We start from the raw sequence: 20,119 nt of genomic DNA on the forward strand, positions 1-20,119 counted from the left end.
AAAAGCATTCCAGTACTTTATTATTCTTTGGGTGAAAAATTTCCTCCTAATATCCAACCTGTACTTTCCCTGATGCTGGAGTCTGTGTCCTCTGGTTCTGTCAGTGCTGCCTGGTGGAAGAGACCAACCCCACCTGTCTGCAACCTCCCTTCAGGAAGTTGTAGAGAGCAATGAGGTCACCTCTGAGCCTCCTCCTCTCCAGGCTGAGCACCCCCAGCTCCCTCAGTTGTTCCTCACAGGGTTTGTGTTCCCAGCCCCTCACCAGCCTCTTTGCCTCCTCTGGATGTGCTCAAGTGTCCCAACATCCTTCCCAAACTGAGGGGCCAGAGCTGGACACAGCACTCCAGGTGTGGCCTCACCAGTGCTGAGTACAGGGGCAGAATGAGCTCCCTGCTCCTGCTGGCCACACCATTCCTGACCCAGGCCAGGAGCCATTGGCCTTCTTGGCCACCAGGGCACTCTGCTGGCTCGTATTCAACTGGCTGTCGACCAGCACCCAAGTATAGTTTAGTTTATTTAGTTTAGCATTCTTTAATATAATACAGATCATAAAATAATAAATTAGCCTTCTAAGAACATGGAGTCAGATTCATCATTTCCTCCTTTCGATGGGGGCTCAGAAAATCCCAGCAGCATTTCCCCAGGGTTTGGGTTTGCAGCAGGAGCTGGGGCTGTGCTCTCACTTCCTGACATTGTGTCCCTTCTTCCTGCAGCGCTGCTGCGGGAGGAGGTGGCCCAGCTGCAGGAGGAGGTTCACCTGCTCCGGCAAATGAAGGAAATGCTGACCAAGGACCTGGAGGAGACCCACGGCAGCAAGTCCCCAGAGGTGCTCTCGGCCACCGAGCTGAAGGTGCAGCTGGCACAGAAGGAGCAGGAGCTGGCACGTGCCAAGGAGGCTCTGCAGGGTAAGTGTGGGCATTCCAGTTGTGGGTTTTTCTGGGTCTGCATTGAAGGCACTGAGACAGGAGTTCATGTTCACACTCAGGTGTTTATTATTTCTTATCAGTAAAACAGTCTCACTGCTGGGAGTTCTGCAGCTTTTCATTAGAAGGCACAAAATGGCCAACAATCTCTTGGTACAAGGGCTTTTAAGACTAAACTGTCCAATTAAGAACTGACACCTGGATTATTTCCCCTTTTAACCCAATAACTGATCCCAAAAAGCCCCCAGTGCAGACTTTTCTGCCCAATTACAAAATGCCACCCAAACCCATGGAGAAGGAGGAAGAAGAAGCATGAAGAAGAAACCCAGGACAACACCCTGTGCCCTCCATCTTGCTGCCATCCACAACACACTAAAAACCCCAAAACCTCAATTTCTCACCCAGTGACACACCTGCACTGCTCTCTAGAATCTATTTCACACTTTTGTGGATTCCAGTCTATCTTGAAGTCTGGGAAGCTTTCTCCATGAATGAGGGTCAAAGTCAGGGCACCCCAGAGCAGACAAATATTCCCAGTGCCCTGGGTTTCCACAGGTAATGACTGCACCTCTCCAGCACCCTCAACTTTCAAAATGTTGATTAATGAGGGAACAAAAAGCCATTCTTTTCACTTGGGCTCTGCAGAGTGCTCCTGCTGGGGGCTGGGTGTCCCTGGGACCCCCCTGCTCTCCTGCCCCAGCAAGGGCTGGTGTGGAGCAATGGGCTGGGCAATGGGATGTGAGGGCTGATGGCAGCGCTGCAAAGGAATTCCTCCACAGCTGTAGAATAGAGCCAAGGCAGCAGCTGAAATGCAGCTGGTGATGGGGTTTGGGTTGGATTTGAGCCCCTCAGACTTGCAGGAGGGAAGCTGTGAGTTTCCTGGTGACTGCAGGTGGTTTCCTTGGGGTTACCTCCAGGTGACATTCAGGGTCTCCTCCTTCCTTCATGCCTGCCTTTGGGGGGTTTTGTGCCAGCTGGGACTGTGCTCCCCCTTCCTTACCAGCTCAGCAAGTCCTGGGACTGGGGTGTGTGGAGCAAAATACAACATTGCAGCTTTTCTGCTCTAAAACCAAGCTGCCAATAAATCCAGGCAGGATGGTTTGTCAGCTGGAGCCAGGGGATGATCCTGAGCAGGGAAGGCTCTCACTCGTCAAACCCTGGCAGCGCTGTGGCTCTAAATAACATCTGAAATCCCCAGCATACCGAGTGTAACTTGCACTTGTCAGCTCATATTTGAGGATTATGAGGAGAAGCTGTCAAAAGTTTTCAGGCTCAGAGGCTGAGCAGCACGTGGGGAGCTGTGGGGCCTCTGCATCTCCCCCTGTCCAGGATGCTGAGATGCTCCGAGGCGCAGGCAATTGGGCTGAGTCAGTATTTGGGGAAAGGACTTCAGGAAATTTTGTTATCACTCTCTGATGTACAAAAATATCCCTATAAAATCAGCAACAGACAAAATACCTCCAAAATCCTGTCTCTCCCCACACCACCAGTGCAGCCTCAGGCAGCAGGAAATTCTTTGGGTTTATAGAACTGTAATTGGAGGAGAAAAACCTTAATTAGGGAATATTTGCTCCATGTGGATGGGGCAGGGGGGGAAGTGCTGATAAATGCAAAATGCATAAAAGCAGAACTATTATAAAACTAGTTACAAAAAAAAATAAGAGTAAGAAGTCATCTCAGAAGCTTCTGTATGTGCTTCTGTGGAGGATAGTCCAGAGAAAAAGTGAGTTTGGCTTGAAGATTGTGAGTATTTAAGGAATATAATGTTGGGGTTTTATTGGACTTTTATTTGCCAGTATTCAAGCCTCTGAGCTTGGTTTTCCAGGACTTCTCTGCAGGTGTGGTGGCTAGGAAGAGAGAATCTCAGTTGACTCTTGGATGGGCATACAGCAAGAAGCTTTTTTCAATTGGTGCTCCTTCCCTGTCCTGCAATATTGAGAAGCTTCTGTGGTTTTGGGAAAGTTGTCCAGGCTGGATCTGGGCTGGAGGCTCTGGGCAGCAGAGCAGGCTTGGCAGCAGTGACTGAGATGGATAACTTGAAAACGAGCTCAGCAGCTGGAGGGGGAAAAAAATCCTTTTTCCTTTCTGTGAAAAATTGTCCAGAGAGAAACGTAGCCAAAAGTGGAGGAAAAACGGCGCCTGGTGGCTGGATCTGCCAGGGGAGATGGAGCTGCTGATGGACTCAGTGGGCAAGTCATGGCTCTGAGTGTGGGATAAGGCTGTGCCAGGGGCACAGGGAGCCTTGGCCACACTGTCCTGTAGTTTAGGGGTCTGTGTCAGTTGTGTCCTGCAGCCAGAGCACCTCTCAAGAGCTGCTCCTCCTCCCAACCTGCATTCCTGCATCCCCAGTCCCACATCATCCTCACCAAAGGCTGCCCCACACCCAGCAGCAGAGGCTGCAGCATCCCCGTGCCTGCAGCAGCCCACGATCCATGGTGGGTCCTGTGGAATGTCATTAGCAGATAAATTATATGGAAATCTGTCATCATTGCTGGCTCTGAGCCTGGAAGTGCAGTGCAGCTGGTTCAGATGGATCTTGGCGTGCTGGGCCGTGCTGCAAAGGGAAGCACAGAGGGTTTGCTGCTCAGGTTTGCTTTTGGGGGCTCCTGCAGTTTTTAAGAGGCTTTACTTTGCACAACCACACAGGGTTTGCTTTGTGATGGTCTCCATGAAGGTGGGTTCATTGTCCTCCTTTGGAGATACATTTCCAGCCCTTCTCAACAGCATTTGGCACAGGATAAAGCTGTTAAGCCTGTGCTGCATCTTCCCTGTGCTGTGTAACAAGTCCTTGCTGTGCAGGGTAGGGGCAGGGATCTGGCCCAGCACAGGGGGTGCTCTGCAGGAGCAACTCCACCAGTTCCTTTATTTCTGTCAGCATGTGCTTTGTGCATCTTTATTCCACTTTTTTCCTGGGCTAATTCCATCTCTTGCACTTTTTTTATTCCATTAACATCCAATTAAAATCCCATTGTGCTACACCCTACCTCCCTCTCCACTTCTGCCACGGCTGGGACTCTGAATTGTGCTTGCAGCATTTGTGCAGTTATTATTTCCCCCATCCTGGCTGGAAAGGTGTGGATGTGGTCTGGATTTCTGGTGTGGAAATCCCTGATGGGAGAAGTTGCAGACAGCTTTATTACTGCTGGTCCTGCTGTGGGCAGGGACTGTGCCCAAGTGCCTGGGGGACTTGAGGAGCCTCTTGGCTGGGAGACATCCATGAGCATGTGGGCTAATGGCAGAAACCCCATTTCTGGGAAGCTTTATCCAATATGCTGGAGCTTGCCTCTGGGATTATCACACCGAGAGCAAACCTGGTTTCTGTTTTCTTTTTGATGCCAGCCTGGAAACCTCAGGCTGGCTTTCCCTGCTGCTTGGAAAGGCATGAACCAACTTCGTGTCTGCTCCACAAATGAGTTGTAGCCTGGTTTTCTCCTTCTCTCACCTTCAGCTCAAAGCTGTGACTCCCCAGGAATAGTATTTGGGCTGGGGAAAGCATCATACAGAGATCCACAACACCCTCAACTTGCTGCAATGAGGGGGTGGGTAGCAAAGAAATGGATGGATGGGTGTCCCAGTGGATAGATGATCCAGAAGATGAGGGTTGCATCAGATGGATATCCCAGAAGGATGTGTGACCTGGCAGATGGGTGTCCCAGAAGATGGGTGTCCCACTGGCTGGATGTCCTGGCAAATGGATGTCCAGCCATGGACCCAGCCAAGGAAGCCATCTCCACTATAAGGACCTGGATCTCTACACAAAACCTGGTTTTCTCCTTTGGAGACCCACCTGAAGTTTTCAGAAGTTATTGATCACCTTGTTGGCTGCTGGGTCAGGTTTGGAAAGCCCTTGGCTGTTACCAGCTAAACTCCCTGATGGAGAATTGCCTCACCTCACTTTTTCCTGAAATGTGACATTGGGCTCTAATTTCCTGCCTGCTCCATACCTCCACACCCCCAGGAGAGAGTGCTGGCTCTGCCTGACACCACAGAATGTGGATGTTTTCAGCATCAAGATCTTCCTGCTGGTGACAGCTGCACCGGGGACCTCACGTGGCTCTTTAATTGCAAAGCAAGGAGCAGCACTGCCATGCTGATGTTATGGGTTAGTCATGGTGACAATATTGGATTTCATGGCTGCAAGGAAGAAACAGGAGAAATTAAGTCAATGTTAATGGGACAGGATGGGTTTGCACATTCCTGTTGCACGGGGCATCCCTGGGGTTCCAGCCATGCTCCCCAAGGATGCCCTGCCCTGCATTAGAAAATAAGTGTGTGATTCAGTAAGTGAGAAAGTCAGCTCTGATTCTGTTCCTGGCATGAAAATTCACATTGTGTGGGGTGAGAGGAGGACTTGGAAGTGGATGGGAGTCATGGGAAGCTGCTCTTTGGAGTTCAAGGGTGTGCTGCATCTCCTGCCAATGCCCTGGTGTGTGCCTGGACATTGCTGCCTCATCCCAGGAGTGTGAAACTGGGCAGAGATGCTGCTTCTATGGTTCAAGCAGTAGTTTTTCATCCAATATCACATTATCAAGGCAGTCACACTAATTATTACTCATGTGTCCTCCAAGGGAACCTCTGCTGGATGGTGGGGGCTCCACCTCATAGGCCAGGGGCTGGACATCAGTGATCCTTGTGGGTCCCCTCCACATCAGGATGTTGTGTAATTGAGATCCCCTTCATCTGACACTATTAATCTCAAAGAGGGAGGGCAGTATTTAGAGCAGCCTCCATCCTGGGGGGAGATGCCTGGGTTTAGGATACAGGAGCTGGAAGCTGTGGGATGGTGAGATCAGACTGGGGCCAGTGGTGGCATTGCTGGGTGGTTCCAGCCCTGCTGCTGTCCCAGACAAGGCTGTGCCTCCCCAGTGGAGCCACTGGATTTTGGCTCCTTACACAGAGCTGGGAATAAAAGGTGCTGAGGGGGTGGATTTTAACTGTTGTGGCTGCAGGAGGAGCCCAGCTCAGAGCTGGTCCCGTCACGTCTGTGCCCATCATTCTTCTCCCAAAGGACTGAGAGAGGATCAAGTGGCAGGAGGTGGGAGCTCAGATAACAACAGGGCAGGGTGACCTGGTGCAGGTGGGGATGGTGGTGGGAGCTGGGGGGGTTCACCCAGCTCATCCCAGCCCATCTCCCCCATCCCTTGATGCCAAGGCTGGGGCTGAGCTGCTGAGTCCAGGGGGGGCTGCTGGGTCCCCCCTCTCCTTCTGCCACGTGCTTTGGAGGGGAGGAAAATGAATAATGCAAGTAAGAGAAGTACTTTCCACTCATGGGCTGGGTTTAGGATTTCTTGCTTGTTTTCTAGGGTTTATGAAGAGGTCAGAGGTTTGTTCAGAGCCTGCTGTGCCAGTGGGCTGGGGGAGTTTATTTGGACACTTGTGGGGGTTTGGGATATAGAAACCTGGCCCTGGATCATCAGATTAAAGGAAAAAGCCATTTCACCTCCTCAGATGGACACGATAGCCAGGGAAAATCTGCTTTATCCCTCCTTGGCTGGCCATGGATTGCAAAGGCTCGTTTTCCCCGACTGAGTAATTAGCTGGGCTTGTTTGCTAAGGACAAATTAAGCTGCTGCAGCAAGTGGGGCTCGGTCCAGGAGCTGCTGGCAGCCCTCACAGCTCACTTCTGCCTCACTTTTTATTTTTCTCCTGCCTTTTTCAATTAATTTCCTATTAATTTGGCTTGGAATGAACTTCTCAAATGACTGATAAATCTTCTTTAAGCTTAGGAGCTAATCGTTCTTGGAGGAAGGAGAGCAATAGAGGGGAGCAAAAAAAAGTCTGTTAATTTCAGCAAATCTCTCAAATATGAAATGCAGTGAATGGTAAATTGTCCTGTGGGGTTAATAGGAAAAAATCTGCTCTTTCAATACCCAAACCTCATAATCTTCTTGTAATACTGATACACTGGCATAAATATTGGTAAATATTAGTATATCAAAGCATATTCAACCTTGGGATATAGTTACCCTTCTTCTAATAGTACTTCAGAGCATTTTCTTTTTTTTATTGGCAAATGATTAAGTGTTTTCTGTAAATCTTTAAGGGCCATGAACACTGCCACTAATTAAAGGAGTTTGTATGCTATAGGGGACTCACTATTTAATTAAGTTCATTAGGATTCTTTTTGTTGCCTCCAGCATCAGAGATTGGCAAATGTGACTTAAACTTTTATAAGAGCCTCTGACTATCCTTGAGGAAATTAAATTTTACAGATATATAGATACATATGTGTCTGTGGGGTCTGGACCTCACCCTAGTATGGTTCGGTCAATTTATCATTAATTTTTATTTTTAGGAAGTTTTTGGTTCCTGTGAAAGAATTGGGCAAGGGAAGGTGGTGGTTAAGTAGACACAGGCAGTGGGAAAGGGCTTTTTCAAAGACTTGGGTGTGGTTGTGATTGTTTTTAGAGGGTTTCTGTAGGAATTTCCTAAGATGGGAATAAAGTAAGGGAAGTCCTGGTGTCGGAAGAGGCCGAGCTGTCCCAGGAGGAGTCGTGTTCATTGAAGTGGGCAAGGAGGACTCCCAAGAGCTCCTTGTCACAGGACAATGTGAATTTTTGCAGCATTTCCTACCTCATTTTCTGGTTTTTGGTGTTCTGATCTATCTCCAGTGCTTACTGGCAGAATAGTTGATCCAAAGGGTTTCATCTCTTGGATTTTAACAGATAAAAATCTCTATAGTCCAAAGCATCTCCCTCTTCCTCCACTGTTTGGTCTGATTTTCTCCCTTATCTTTTTCTCCTCTCACCTGCAAACCCCCTCCTTTCCTTACAGTACATTCCAAGTGTTGGATATACTGTTCATCTTCCCAGTAAGAAATAGGAAAAAAAGTAGAGTAAAACCTGTGCACAGAAGTTCACAGCTGAATAAACCTCTTCTGGAGACTGTGGTTGTCACAAGCTGGGGTGGGGTGTGGGAGCTGCACAGAGCTGGACTGGGGGGGCTGTTTTGATTTTGGGGTCTATCCCAGCACGTGTGCAGGGCTGGGTGATCCCTGCTGTCAGCTAATTCTGACTGAGGGTGCCTGGGAGCTTCACTGCACACAAATAATGGTGCTCTCCCTGCTTACACACAGGTGGAAATGCCTTTGGAGAGTTCCCAGCCTGAGGAGGGTGGGAGCAGAGCTCCCCTGTGCTGGGTGAAGCAAAGGCTCAAAGCCAAGGGTGCCAAAGGTGCATGAAGGAAATTAATTCCCCTTTCAGAGTGCCACAAGTCACAGTTTCCTTGTATTTCTTTCATTGGTGTTATTATCCCCACGTGTTGAGAGGAGCCCAAAGGTTCCTGACGTGCAGTTGAACCCCCAGATGAAATGACTCATTGCAGGGGGCAGAAAACACAGTGTGGGCTGAAGCAGCTGCTGTGATTTCTGTAATCTGATGGAGAAAGCTTGGATGTGTGCATGAAGACAGGTCCCACTCATGATGCTGCATCATCTTCTGGCAGCTTTTGTAGTAGTGTACACAGCCCCTGGTGGCTTTGAGGTGGTTTTGTTTTCTGGAGAGTTTTGGGGGCATTTAGGATTTTTTGAATAACACAAACAACAACTTGCAAGACTCAGTGATTCAATATGATGAGTGCAAGGACAGTCCCTGAGTTAGCAGCACTGCTCAGGGTGGAAAAGCAGGAATATATAATGAAATATTTGTGATCTGATTCCTAAACTGGGCATTATTTGGTGGGGTGGGGTGTATCTGGAGCAGGGAGCCACAGGGAATTTCTGCAGCACTGCCAAGGACCAGGTTCAGTACTGGGTAAAGCACTGATGTACAGAAGTGACCAAAACTCCTTGTCCTACATGAGATTTCTGTAATTCTTCCTGGATTTCCAGCCTTTCACAGCTGTCCCAGAGTCGGTGGTCAGCGAGCATCCCTCACTGGTGCCATGAGGAGGGGAAACATGAAGGTTTTGGGTTCTTCTCAGGGCTGTTGAATCACCCATCACATCCCACGTGCCTCTGCTCATCCCCTCATCCCAACACAGCATCCCTGAGCTGGAAGGGGACACTCAGGGAGCCGTGCCCTGGGCTCATGGGAGCTCTCTGGAATCTGCCTCACTGCTAAAAATAAACTGGTTGTGGTTTATTTATCCTGGAAAGAGAGCAGCAGGTTTTCCTGTGCCAGGCCCCAAGGCTGAGGCTGCAGTTTTGCTCCCAAACCTCCTTTTCCAAGTTCTGAGCTGCCCCTTGGAGGATGGGCAGTGATGAGGAGCCACGTGATGGGCATTTTGAGGGGTGCAGCGATGAGGGTGAATCGGGCATGTTCTCCCAGCCCAGCCCCCAGAATTCTCATTTTGGTGCTTTTTCCTTGAAAAATAAAAGAGATGGAGCCAAGTGGCTGCCATGCTGGAGTGATCCTCTCTCCCACAGCCATGAAAGCCGACCGCAAGCGCTTGAAGGGGGAGAAGACAGACCTGGTGAGCCAGATGCAGCAGCTGTACGCCACGCTGGAGAGCCGAGAGGAGCAGCTCCGCGACTTCATCCGCAACTACGAGCAGCACAGGAAAGTGAGTGCAGAGCCCACCCCATGCTCCCGTGGCACAGAGGGCTCAGTGTGAAACCTGGTTTGTAATCTGGCTAAATCCTGCTAAAGACCCAGCTGGGCTCCTGTTGGGGTTGGGATGGACCACAGGAGTTTAAGGTTAAATGGAGGAAAGAGAGCCAGACATGGGGGATTTGATGTAATTTTAACCAGGTGCACAGTGAGCATTTCTTTTTGGGGACCAGTTGCATTCTGGACTCCCCAAAAAGAGTTGATATTCCTGTCAGCACAGAGCTCTTGTGACACCTAAGATACTGCTCGTGGTTGTGTGGTCCCCAATGGGGTTGTGACAGAAGGGTTTTTAGTTTAGATTTCCCCTTCCTGATGGCCACCCCTGTCCCAGCAGGAGAGCGAGGACGCGGTGAAAGCCCTGGCCAAGGAGAAGGATCTCCTGGAGCGGGAGAAGTGGGAGCTGCGGCGGCAGGCCAAGGAGGCCACGGACCACGCCAGCGCCCTGCGCTCCCAGCTCGACCTGAAGGACAACCGCATGAAGGAGCTGGAGGCCGAGCTGGCCATGGTGAGCTGGATCATTTGTACAGATCTCAGTGCTTGCTGCAGTGGTTGCACTACTGCAAAAATGAGAGGAAAATATTCCATCTCTCAAAAGGAGCTTGATATCCTTGGCATGGGGATCACTTAAAAATAAGTTGATATCCCAGGCACAGTTGGGATCTTTGCTTGCCCGGGGGAGGGTGGGTTTGCTGTGAAGTGTGTTGCTGCTTGTTCTGCTGCTCTGGGAGATGTTCACATGGTTTTCCCACTCCACCACCACCACCACCTCAATGTCCTAATGTCCTTCCCCAGGCCAAGCAATCCCTGGCTACGCTGACCAAGGACGTGCCCAAGCGCCATTCCTTGGCCATGCCTGGCGAGACGGTGCTGAATGGCAACCAGGAGTGGGTGATGCAGGCTGACCTCCCGCTGACCGCCGCCATCCGGCAGAGCCAGCAGACCCTCTACCACTCACACCCCCAGCACTCGGCAGACCGGCAAGGTGGGCACCCCTTGGATGGCAAATCCTCAGTGCCAAACCTCTTCTGGGAGGAAAGATGGTCAAAACCACCCCTCCCTGTTGTAGTTTGTTTTTATACCTTGTAATACTCTGTAATAGCTTTGGTTTTGTATCCCCATATTTTTCCTAAATGGTTTGCCCCAGATTGTACCCCCTCCCTCTACCTGTGTAATCCCTTTCCTTTGCTGAGATCATCCCCAAATCCCCACCCTGGCTCTCTGTCAGTCACTCAGCATCCCATCCCCTCCATCTAGAACTTTCTGTCCAGGACATTAAGTGATTAGCCAGAGGCTGGGGGTCAACCCCCCAAGTGTTTCTCCATACACTGTCCTAAATGTCCATTCCCCAGCATCCATCCCTTAGGGTCACTTACTGGTTAGTAAAATGTTACCTACTTTAGGTTTACACCTCCCTTTAAATGTAACCTTGGCACCTCTCCCAGGACTTTCAGCAGGAGGCCCCTGAGGTGGTAGGGGCTCCCCAGAGCTCCTGGAATAGACCTTGGATTAACCCCTGCTAAGAACCAACCCCTTCATCTTCTGCTATTGTTCCAGCATCTCCTCTGCTGCAGGCGATCAGCCTGGCTGCCTTCAGTACCCTCAGGGATCAGCCTGGCTGCCTTCCCTATCCCCAGGGATCAGCCTGGCTGCCCTCTGTACCCCCAGGGATCAGCCTGGCTGCCCTCTGTATCCCCCAGGGCACGAGAGAGTGCCCTCCCCACTGTTCACCATCTTGGGGCTGGCTGGGGTTCCCTCAGTGGCACTCAGAGACACCAGAACAGGTGGTGCCCAACGTGGGGCCCAAACCCACAGCCCTGGGATTAGGAGTCCCATGCTCTTTTGGAAGTGCATCAGAGGTTTGCTGGTGTTAATTCCCGTTTTCCCCCCGCCTTGCAGCGGTCAGAGTGAGCCCCTGCCATTCCCGGCAGCCGTCCATCATCTCCGACGCCTCGGCGGCCGAAGGTGACCGGTCGTCCACTCCGAGTGACATCAACTCACCCCGGCATCGAACGCACTCGCTCTGCAACGTAAGGGCCTGCCTGCTGGGGCTCTGATGCCCTGCCCTGGGGAGATGGGCTCTGGGCATTCTGTGGGGCCTCTGCTTCCCAAAACACTGGGAGGCATACTGGGGTTTGGCTGACCTGGAAAGCTGCTGCCCTGGGGTTTATTCCAGCCCAACTCCAGTCCAGCTGCACAAACGCTGCCCTTTGACCTGGGGGTGGAGGATCTTGGGCTGTATCAGGGTTGTTGATTCAATGGATCCATCTCCTTGTGCCATAGGGGGACAGTCCTGGACCGGTACAGAAGAACTTGCACAATCCAATCGTACAGGTAGGGCACAAATCCTGCTTGTGAGACCCCTTTCTGTGCTAGAAAGTACTTGGGGGTGGTGGGTCAGAGGCATGACGACTTGGGATGAATGGAAGTCATCCTGAATTGTAAGTCTGGGATGTCTCCTATTCCCATAATTTGCCCCCATAGGGATTCACTGAGCTCAGACTATCACAGTGTTGATTTTTTATATGGTCCAGCCAAAGCATGTAATTCTTCTGTATTTGGCCCTAAAACACTGGGATATTTTTGCAATCCAGACAAATGCTCTGATTATTTATTCCCAGAGTTGGAATCCTGATCCAGTTGAATTAAAGAGGCCAAAATCCTGGGCTGTGGAGAGGGGGCCCAATTACACTGCAAATTCCACCACACAGGTTTCAGGAATGTTATTGTATTTTGGACCAGGATCTTAACATTACTTTGGACCTGGATGAAAATATTTTGTGGGATCTGGCTGAAAATATTTTTTGTGACCTGGATCCAAACTTTTTGGGACTGGGACCACATGGTCCCTCACCCTTGATGTGAGTGAAGGGGAAAAATGGTAAAGGAAAATCTGGGTGCCTAAACTTGCGTCTTCTCCTCCCTCCCACAGTCTCTAGAAGACCTGGAAGACCAAAAACGGAAAAAGAAGAAAGAGAAGATGGGCTTTGGCTCCATCTCCAGGGTGTTTGCCCGGGGGAAGCAGCGCAAGTCCCTCGATCCTGGGCTCTTCGACGGGACGGCCCCCGACTACTACATCGAGGAGGATGCGGACTGGTGACGGCGCCAGAGCCTCTCCCGGCCCTGCACATGTACATATCCCCTTCCCACAGCCCGTCCCACCTGTGGACCTGTTACCTGTTGTCTTGGGAGCGATGCAGCTGTGTCGTAACTTCAGTTTTTTCCCTTTTTTCCTTGGTTTTTTTTTTTGTTTTGTTTATTTCCATCCCGGTAACTCCTTTGTTGTCGCTTCAGTTTGTCCGTTTGGGTTGGGGTTTTTTTTCTTGTTTTGGGAGGGGGTTTTTTGTTCTTTTTTCTTGTTCTTTTGACAAAACTTGAAACTTGAAGGACTGCTGTGTCTCTGTAAATACGAGAAATATTGTGCACTTTGTGCTTGTGATGTCTCTTGTCCGAAACCGCTGTTTTCCGGAGCCCAGCCTGCGGGATGTCCTCGCTTGGGGACAAAGGACCTGCCCAGCTGAGGGATCTTAGAGAGAAAACACACAAAAACAACAAGAAGAAAATCTCCTTCGCTGTGATGTCTTCCTGGCCGAGCCCCGCGGAGGCGACCCGGGCTGGTTGTTACGCCTGCCGGTCTGGAAATAAGTGTTTTAACGTTCCTTTTTAGTTGTTTTAATTTATTTGCACAAACCCAGAGGAGCTATTCTAACTAAATTATTGCAGAAGTTTTGGGATTTTTATATTTTTCCACGTCGGTTGGGATGGGGCGGGGAGGAGGAAGGGGGTGTTTGTACTGTACTGTCCTGGGAAGTTGCTGTTGGGGGAGATTGGGGCTGTGGACCCCCCAGCCCGGGCTCCCTCAGCTGCCCCAGGAGCACTTAACGCCTTGGAAAACGCAAACCTAAACACATGCCGGGAGATCAGATGGGGGCAAGCTGGTGGGAGCTTTGCCCACTGTTTTTCCCTGCTTTTGGGGGGTGCTCACCCTTTGCTTCAAGTAAAATTTAGGGGGATCCGGCACGAGCTGGGAGAAAGGTGATATCCCAGATATCCCATATCCCAAGATGTTGCTCAGATAGGGCCGGCCACCCCGCTCCAGTTTGGGGTGTTACTGCCGTCAGAGGGGGCTGGGGAAATCGGTACGAGTCCCCACTAGGGAGGTTTTTCTGGCTCTGGGGTGATTTGGAAGCACAGGTGGAGCTTGTTTTTCCAAATTCCTTGGAAATGCCCCCAAACCGCCCCCCGGTGCGGCAGCCGCTTCCCCTCTCCACTAACACGTGCCGCGCTCTGCTTATGCCAAGATAAGTACCTTATGCTTTAATGCTTACAGTATAATTTTAAGCTCTTAAAAAAAATGTATTAAGATTTATTTAATGAACTATAATAGTGTATTATTTTTCTTAATTCTGATACATGCGCCCTGGTTGAAAAAAAAGGGTATTTTGTCTTAATTCACCGAACTAAACCAATGCCCTCGCGCTGTATATTCCATTCCAAGGGATGATGCAGAGAGGCCATGGAGGGGGTGACAGAGGGACCAGCCCCCCCAGGCTCTCCTGGGGTGGCAGGGCAGGCTTTGCCCCATGGCATCTTTTCTCTGCAGAGAAGCATTTTTATATATTTTGTTGTTTTTTTGGGTTCTGTTCTGTTTGTTTTTTTCTTTGTTCTCCTTGCGTTTTTTATAATTTAAACTCTAAACCACCAGAACAGATGAGCGATCTCCTTGTTATCGAGTAGTTTCCTTTGCATTTCAGCTTTTTTGTAAATTAGGAAGTAATTCTAAAAATTACTAAGAGGATGATTTATTTAAAAGAGAACTTTGCTAAATAGCATATGAATTATGGGTAACATTAGATTTAACTTTTCCCCCTGTGAGCGGGGGAGAATCCTTGAAGGCATGGATGCAAATATAAAATTATAAAAGATCTAAATAAAGCTTATTTTAAAGTATGGATGAACTCCATGTGGTTTAATTGGAGAGCCTGGATGGGTTGTTGGCATCTCTGTTGTGGCACCAGGGTGCAGGACACCCCGAGTGCTGCATGAATTTCAGGGGCTCCAGGGTGATGGGAGGATTCAGGAGAAGGCTGGGCCAGCTGTTCCCAGGACCAGCTCCCAGCCAAATGCCTGCTCCTGGATGCAAGAATGCTGGCAGGAGGGTGGGACTGTCTGCATCCATATGAAATGGGGATTTCAAGGGTTTAAGGTAAGTAAGGACAGACAGGAGCTGTCCCATTTGGCTATGGAAAATATAATGGGAAGGACTAAGAAGAGCAGAAAGGATGGAGAAATCAGAAAGTGTGCTCCAACTGGAAAATGTATTGTTATCAATGTAGAGGTTGATAAATTATTTTTATTGTTACTATTATTCAGATTACATTGGTCACCTGTAGCCTGTGCCAGCACTTCCAGTGGGGCCTGATGCTGTTTTGGGGTCAGTGGCTGTTTTGCAGGCCTGGAGCAAAGGCAACCTGCAATGAGTTTCAAGCCCATAATCAGGGTGCAGATCAAGAAATGTACCTTTTATTCTTTCTTCTTTTTTTCTGACAGAAACAGCGTCCTGGCTTTTGGAGCAGCTGCTGAGCAGGTAAGAGCCACCATAGTCTGAAATAGGGAGAGCTGGAACAGAGAAAAATAGGAAAAACTCAGGAGAAGCCAGCTGGCTCTGCAAGTCTATCACCTGCAGCTGGAATCCAGCGTTAATGGGAGCTAGAGGTGGCATTAAAGGGCAACTGCTGAGCACAGCAAACATGAGCTGGGGACAGCCCATGGTGGGATTTGCTGCACTTGGAGCAGTTCCCTGCTGAGATTTGGTGTTGTACTTTGTGCATGGGATGGGGTGTGGGTGCTCGTCCATCCCATCTGTGGTTTTAGAAGTTTTGGGAGCCAGGAGCGTGTCAGAGTGCCACACCAGTCCTGGTAAGGCTTCTGCCCTGTGCTGTGGGAACGGTGGCAGACCCTGTGTAGGGTGACACAGGTCACCCCCCTCACCTGAGCCATGGCAAACAGAGGGGCCACACTCCCTGTGTCTGTGGTGTCTGGGCTGAGGGGGGGCTTCTTGGTGGCTTTGTCCCCCTGACCTGCTCTTCCCTGGCAGTGGAGGCTGCAGGAGCCTCATCCCTGCTGTATCCCCCATCAGCCTCATCCCTGCTGCATCCCCCACCATCCTCATCCCTGCTGTATCCCCCATCAGCCTCATCCCTGCTGCATCCCACACCATCCTCATCCCTGCTGTATCCCCCATCAGCCTCATCCCTGCTGTATCCCACACCATCCTCATCCCTGCTGCATCCCACACCATCCTCATCCCTGCTGCATCCCACACCATCCTCATCCCTGCTGTATCCCCCATCAGCCTCATCCCTGCTGTATCCCCCATCAGCCTCATCCCTGCTGCATCCCACCCTAGCCTGGTCCCTGCTGCATCCCCCATCAGCCTCATCCCTGCTGTATCCCACCCCATCCTCATCCCTGCTGTATCCCACCCTAGCCTGGTCCCTGCTGCATCCCACACCAGCCTCATCCCTGCTGTATCCCACACCAGCCTCGTCCCTGCTGTATCCCACCGCAGCCTGGTCCCTGCTGCATCCCCGCCGTGCTGCGCTGCTGCCACCGTGTGAGCAGTCCCCGCGTTCCCGCGCCCCGGCTGTGTTTGTTTTAGGTGTGACCGCCCTCCTTGGTGCACTTTGCACCGCCCGCGTTGTTGTGCAGGCTCTTGTGCTCACCAGAGCCTTTTCCCCGCTGAGGACTTTAGACAGAGAAAGGCAAACATCCCAACGCCACGTGGGGACACGGGGTGTTGTGTGGGATGTGGGGTACCCCACAGAGGGTGCCATCCCCAGCACCTCCTGGTGTGTCACCCAGCTGTGCCAGTGCTGGCATCACCTCTGGGTGACATTACAACAGAAGCTGGGTTTCCTGCTGTGTCACAGCCCTGCCCTGGTAACCTGGGGATCAGGAACGGGGTTGAGAGGTCACAGCAGGGAAACAAGGGTGAGTCTGGAACATTTCCTGCCTCTACACTGATTCACCCCATAGCTTTAGTTGGTGATCTCCCCTGGCTGGATTTTTGGTGATAAAGAGCTAAATTGATGTACCCCAAACAGCTGAATAAATCATCAGGAGGTTGCTGAGGTTTGGCATGGGGTGGGTCACAGAGTGTGGGTGATGGTGATCTCCCCAAAAGCTGGTGTCAAGGGCTGCTGGTTTATTGCTCAGAACTGCTGAAAATTTGGGAATGTGCCTGTCATTGACTCACCTGTTTTCAGTGTTTTCCCTGGAGCAGTTTTCCCCTGGTGCTGCTTTTAAAGCCAGCACTGGAAGTGTGGTTGAGCCCTCGCCTGCACAGCCCAGGGGATGCAGCAGTGCCTGGTGGTGTCCCTCACTGTACACCTCCTTTGGGACATCCTGCTCTGCCACTCTCCCTGCAGCTGTCCCCACAGCAGCCCCTGTTTGCCTTCCCACTGACACAGCCATGAGCACCAGCAGAGCATGAGTGGCTCCACTCCATCCAACTGGGACACTGGAGCTTGGACAAGGCCTCCAATCCAGGTAAGAAGGTTTCCTTGGAGTTTTATCACTGCTGGTGGTTGATCTTCCAGCATTTTCCTGTTCTTGGACAACACCTCTCATTCACAACCTGCTCTTAATTTTGAACAGCTACATTAATCTCTGCTCAGCTTTTAAATAACCAGGCACACAACACCACCATAGCCCTTCTCTTCCAGCTGTGTCCTCCTCAAGCCCTGGCTCTCGTATTCCCAAGTCCTGCCCAAACCAGAGCTTCACCACTGGGATGCAGCAGCCCTGGAGCAGCTCCAGGAGGAAGCAGCAGGTTATTTATTATTATTACAGTGAACACAGTGCCTTTATTTACACAGTTTTCCAGCTGCAGCCGTGCGAGTGCTGGAAGCAGCAGCCGCTGACCTGGCACGGTGGTTGGACTGGTTGGACCGGCACCGCCAGGTCCCGGCAGCCCCGGGACACCGGATCCTCACCCGCCAGGAGGTGCTGGCAGGTCACACCCTCCCACCGGGAACGAGTGGAAATGCCTCCCAAGCAGCTGCTTTTCCTCTTTTTCCCCACTTGCATGGCAGGTTCCCAGCCTGCAGCCCGGCAGGGACTCTAAATTGGGGTGCAGGAACTAAGGCATGAGGAAGAGAGAGAAAAGTACAGAGCAAAGTACAGATCACACACTGTAGAGCAGTGTGTGTGGGCTGGGATGGGATCTGAGGAAACCCATCATGGAGCAGGCTGGGATGGGCTTTCCTCCTGGGGGCAAAGCTGGGGCCCTGCCATGTTCCATTATACATCATATTTATATGATGTATAGATATATTTATCTATAATTACATCTATCTATTTATATCTAATCTATTTATTTATATCTAATAATATTATTATTTATTTATATCTATATCATATATCTCTATTTATCTATTTATTTATACATCATATTTATATGATGTATAGATATAGTTGTATTTTATATTTCTGGCATTTATTATCTGTTAACATTGTGACAGCTGTGACATCTCATATATGTCAGTAATACATTTAAATGGATTTACAACATGCCAAGTATATACTATTTCATGTGGAATTTGCAATATGGCATCTTTCTAAAATATTATAGTGCTATTTAAAATCATGTAATCTGAATTGTTTTGGCCACATGACTTCCACTGAAGAAGGAATATCCCATGCTCTACAGCCCTTCATACATTAGGATAAATACAGAGTTTAAACAAAGAAAACTGTGGGGACATGAAGAAGCTTGGGAAAGGGAGGGAAAGGGCAAGCATTCATCTGTGATGAAACTGTTAACTCTATTAATCATCAAATCCCAGAATAGTTTGAATCAGGAGAGACCTTAGAGACAATCTCATCCCACCAGGGACACCTCCCACAATCCCAGTTTGCTCTAAACCCCATCCAGCCTGGCCTTGGACACTTCTAGGGATGAGGCAGCCAAAGCTTCTCTGAGCAGCCTGTGCCAGGGCTTCCCCACCCTCACAAGGAAAAATTTCTTCCTCATATCTAATCTAGATCTACACTCTGCCAGTTTGATCCCATATCACCTTGTCCTATCATTCCATGGCTTTATAATATAATAATATTACAGTATAATATAAATGTGCAGTTTGGTGGCTTGACTCCCAGGGATGGGCTTTATCCCTTTCAGGACAAGGTATCCAGCCATGGGTATCCAGGGGTCAGTTGGACACCCAGTGCTTTTGCCTCACTGTTGGGAAGTTTTGGAGGAATCCAGGAACATGTCCTGGCTTCCACTGGTGACTTTAACATACATCTTGAGCACCTTTGAGCAGGAAAAAGCAGGGAAATGTCCCACTGAGCAATTCTAAGGCAGGATAATGTGAGCCCCTGGCATCTCTGCACGTAGCAGGGCATCAGATGCTCCTCTGAAAGGCTCTTTTTGTTGCCTGCTGGTGGCTCTGGTGGGGCTCCAGTTTCGACCCTGCCATTCCTGTGCTCTGTACCCTGCATACCTGGCTGGATAATCACCCTGGAAAAGTCCCAGCCTGGGATGGGCAGGGAGTTTTTGCAGGGAGAAGATTTGAACTGCCAGAGATAAATCCCCACATTGGGATGGCTGCAGAGCTGGAAAGGGAAAGGAGCCCAAGGGATGGATGTGAATACATTATCCCACAGAGAATGTGTGTCAGGGAGAGGCAAGTGCTTTAGCAGCCATCCAAGGGGTGAAGGCAAGCCCCCCCTTCCTTGATCCTGCTCCAGTGCCACTGAAAAGCCCATTCCTGGCCAATATTCAGCTTTGTGGAGTGAGGAGCCAGGTTATGAATGTCCCCTCTGTGCTCATGGTCCCCAGGGCCTCTGCAGGGGGGTGACCTGGCTCGGGCACGGAGCCGGATTGGTGACAGTCACTGTGGGAAGTCCATGCTCCCCCCCTTTCCTACAGAGAAAATAATTCCCTGTTATGTCTCCTGACTGCCAGAGCTGCTTGGGTGTCGGGTTTGTGTTTGACACAGGAAGGTGGAGAAGGAGAGGGGGAAATCCACCTGAAGTGGGGCGAATTTGCCTGAGCCGGGGGCCAAGCGGAAAAATGCAAAACAATCCATCCAAGGGGAAAAAAAAATGCAGTTATGTTTAATAATTATTTCTTTTTATAGCACAGCTCTTGGAATTGCCCTTTGATTAGAGGGGGGAGGTATCACGGGCAGGTGAGTCAGTGGAAAATACCATCAGCTCCATGTGGGATTGTGCTGGTAGGGAGAGATGCAGGGAAGCAGCGGGGCTTTCCCAAGCATCCTGAACACCAGTGGCCCCAAGGCAGGGCTGTGGAGCTGAGTCACGCCAGGTGATGTGACAAGTTTCATTAGGTTCACGATGGCTTTTGCCTCCACAAGGTCTCACAGGGCTTAAGGGACAGGAAAAACTGCAGTGGCTGGTCCAGCAGCATAGTGATGCAGTTTTTTTTGCTTGGATCAGGAAAAAACCCACCCTGAGTATCATCTCTAACAGGATTTGAGTCCTTGGTGGTGTTTATTATTACAGCTGGGTGTGAGAAGAGCCTGGAAAAACACATCCTCATTGCTGCTGGGATGGCAGCCAAGGAGAGGTGACACTGGACACGGCGTTAGTTGCACTGAAGTTTGCCAGAGCCCAGCTCTG

The 20,119-nt window shown here is 50.2% G+C and overlaps 1 protein-coding gene across 1 annotated transcript in view; it reads left to right on the forward strand.

Moving 5' to 3' along the window:
• Positions 1-14,419, forward strand: part of KAZN (kazrin, periplakin interacting protein) — a 226,550-nt gene extending 212,131 nt beyond the window's left edge. The window contains exons 4-10 of the mRNA XM_071449134.1: positions 714-905; positions 9,289-9,425; positions 9,807-9,977; positions 10,265-10,454; positions 11,369-11,499; positions 11,753-11,803; positions 12,402-14,419. Coding sequence (XP_071305235.1) covers positions 714-905; positions 9,289-9,425; positions 9,807-9,977; positions 10,265-10,454; positions 11,369-11,499; positions 11,753-11,803; positions 12,402-12,569 — 1,040 coding nt within the window. The 3' untranslated portion in view covers positions 12,570-14,419. The remainder of the gene's footprint in view (positions 1-713; positions 906-9,288; positions 9,426-9,806; positions 9,978-10,264; positions 10,455-11,368; positions 11,500-11,752; positions 11,804-12,401) is intronic.
• Positions 14,420-20,119: the final 5,700 nt, after the last annotated feature.

Source organism: Agelaius tricolor, unplaced genomic scaffold (assembly GCF_023055355.1).
Source record: "Agelaius tricolor isolate 1412-34295 unplaced genomic scaffold, bAgeTri1.0.p SCAF_28, whole genome shotgun sequence".
In the NCBI taxonomy this organism is placed as follows: domain Eukaryota; kingdom Metazoa; phylum Chordata; class Aves; order Passeriformes; family Icteridae; genus Agelaius; species Agelaius tricolor.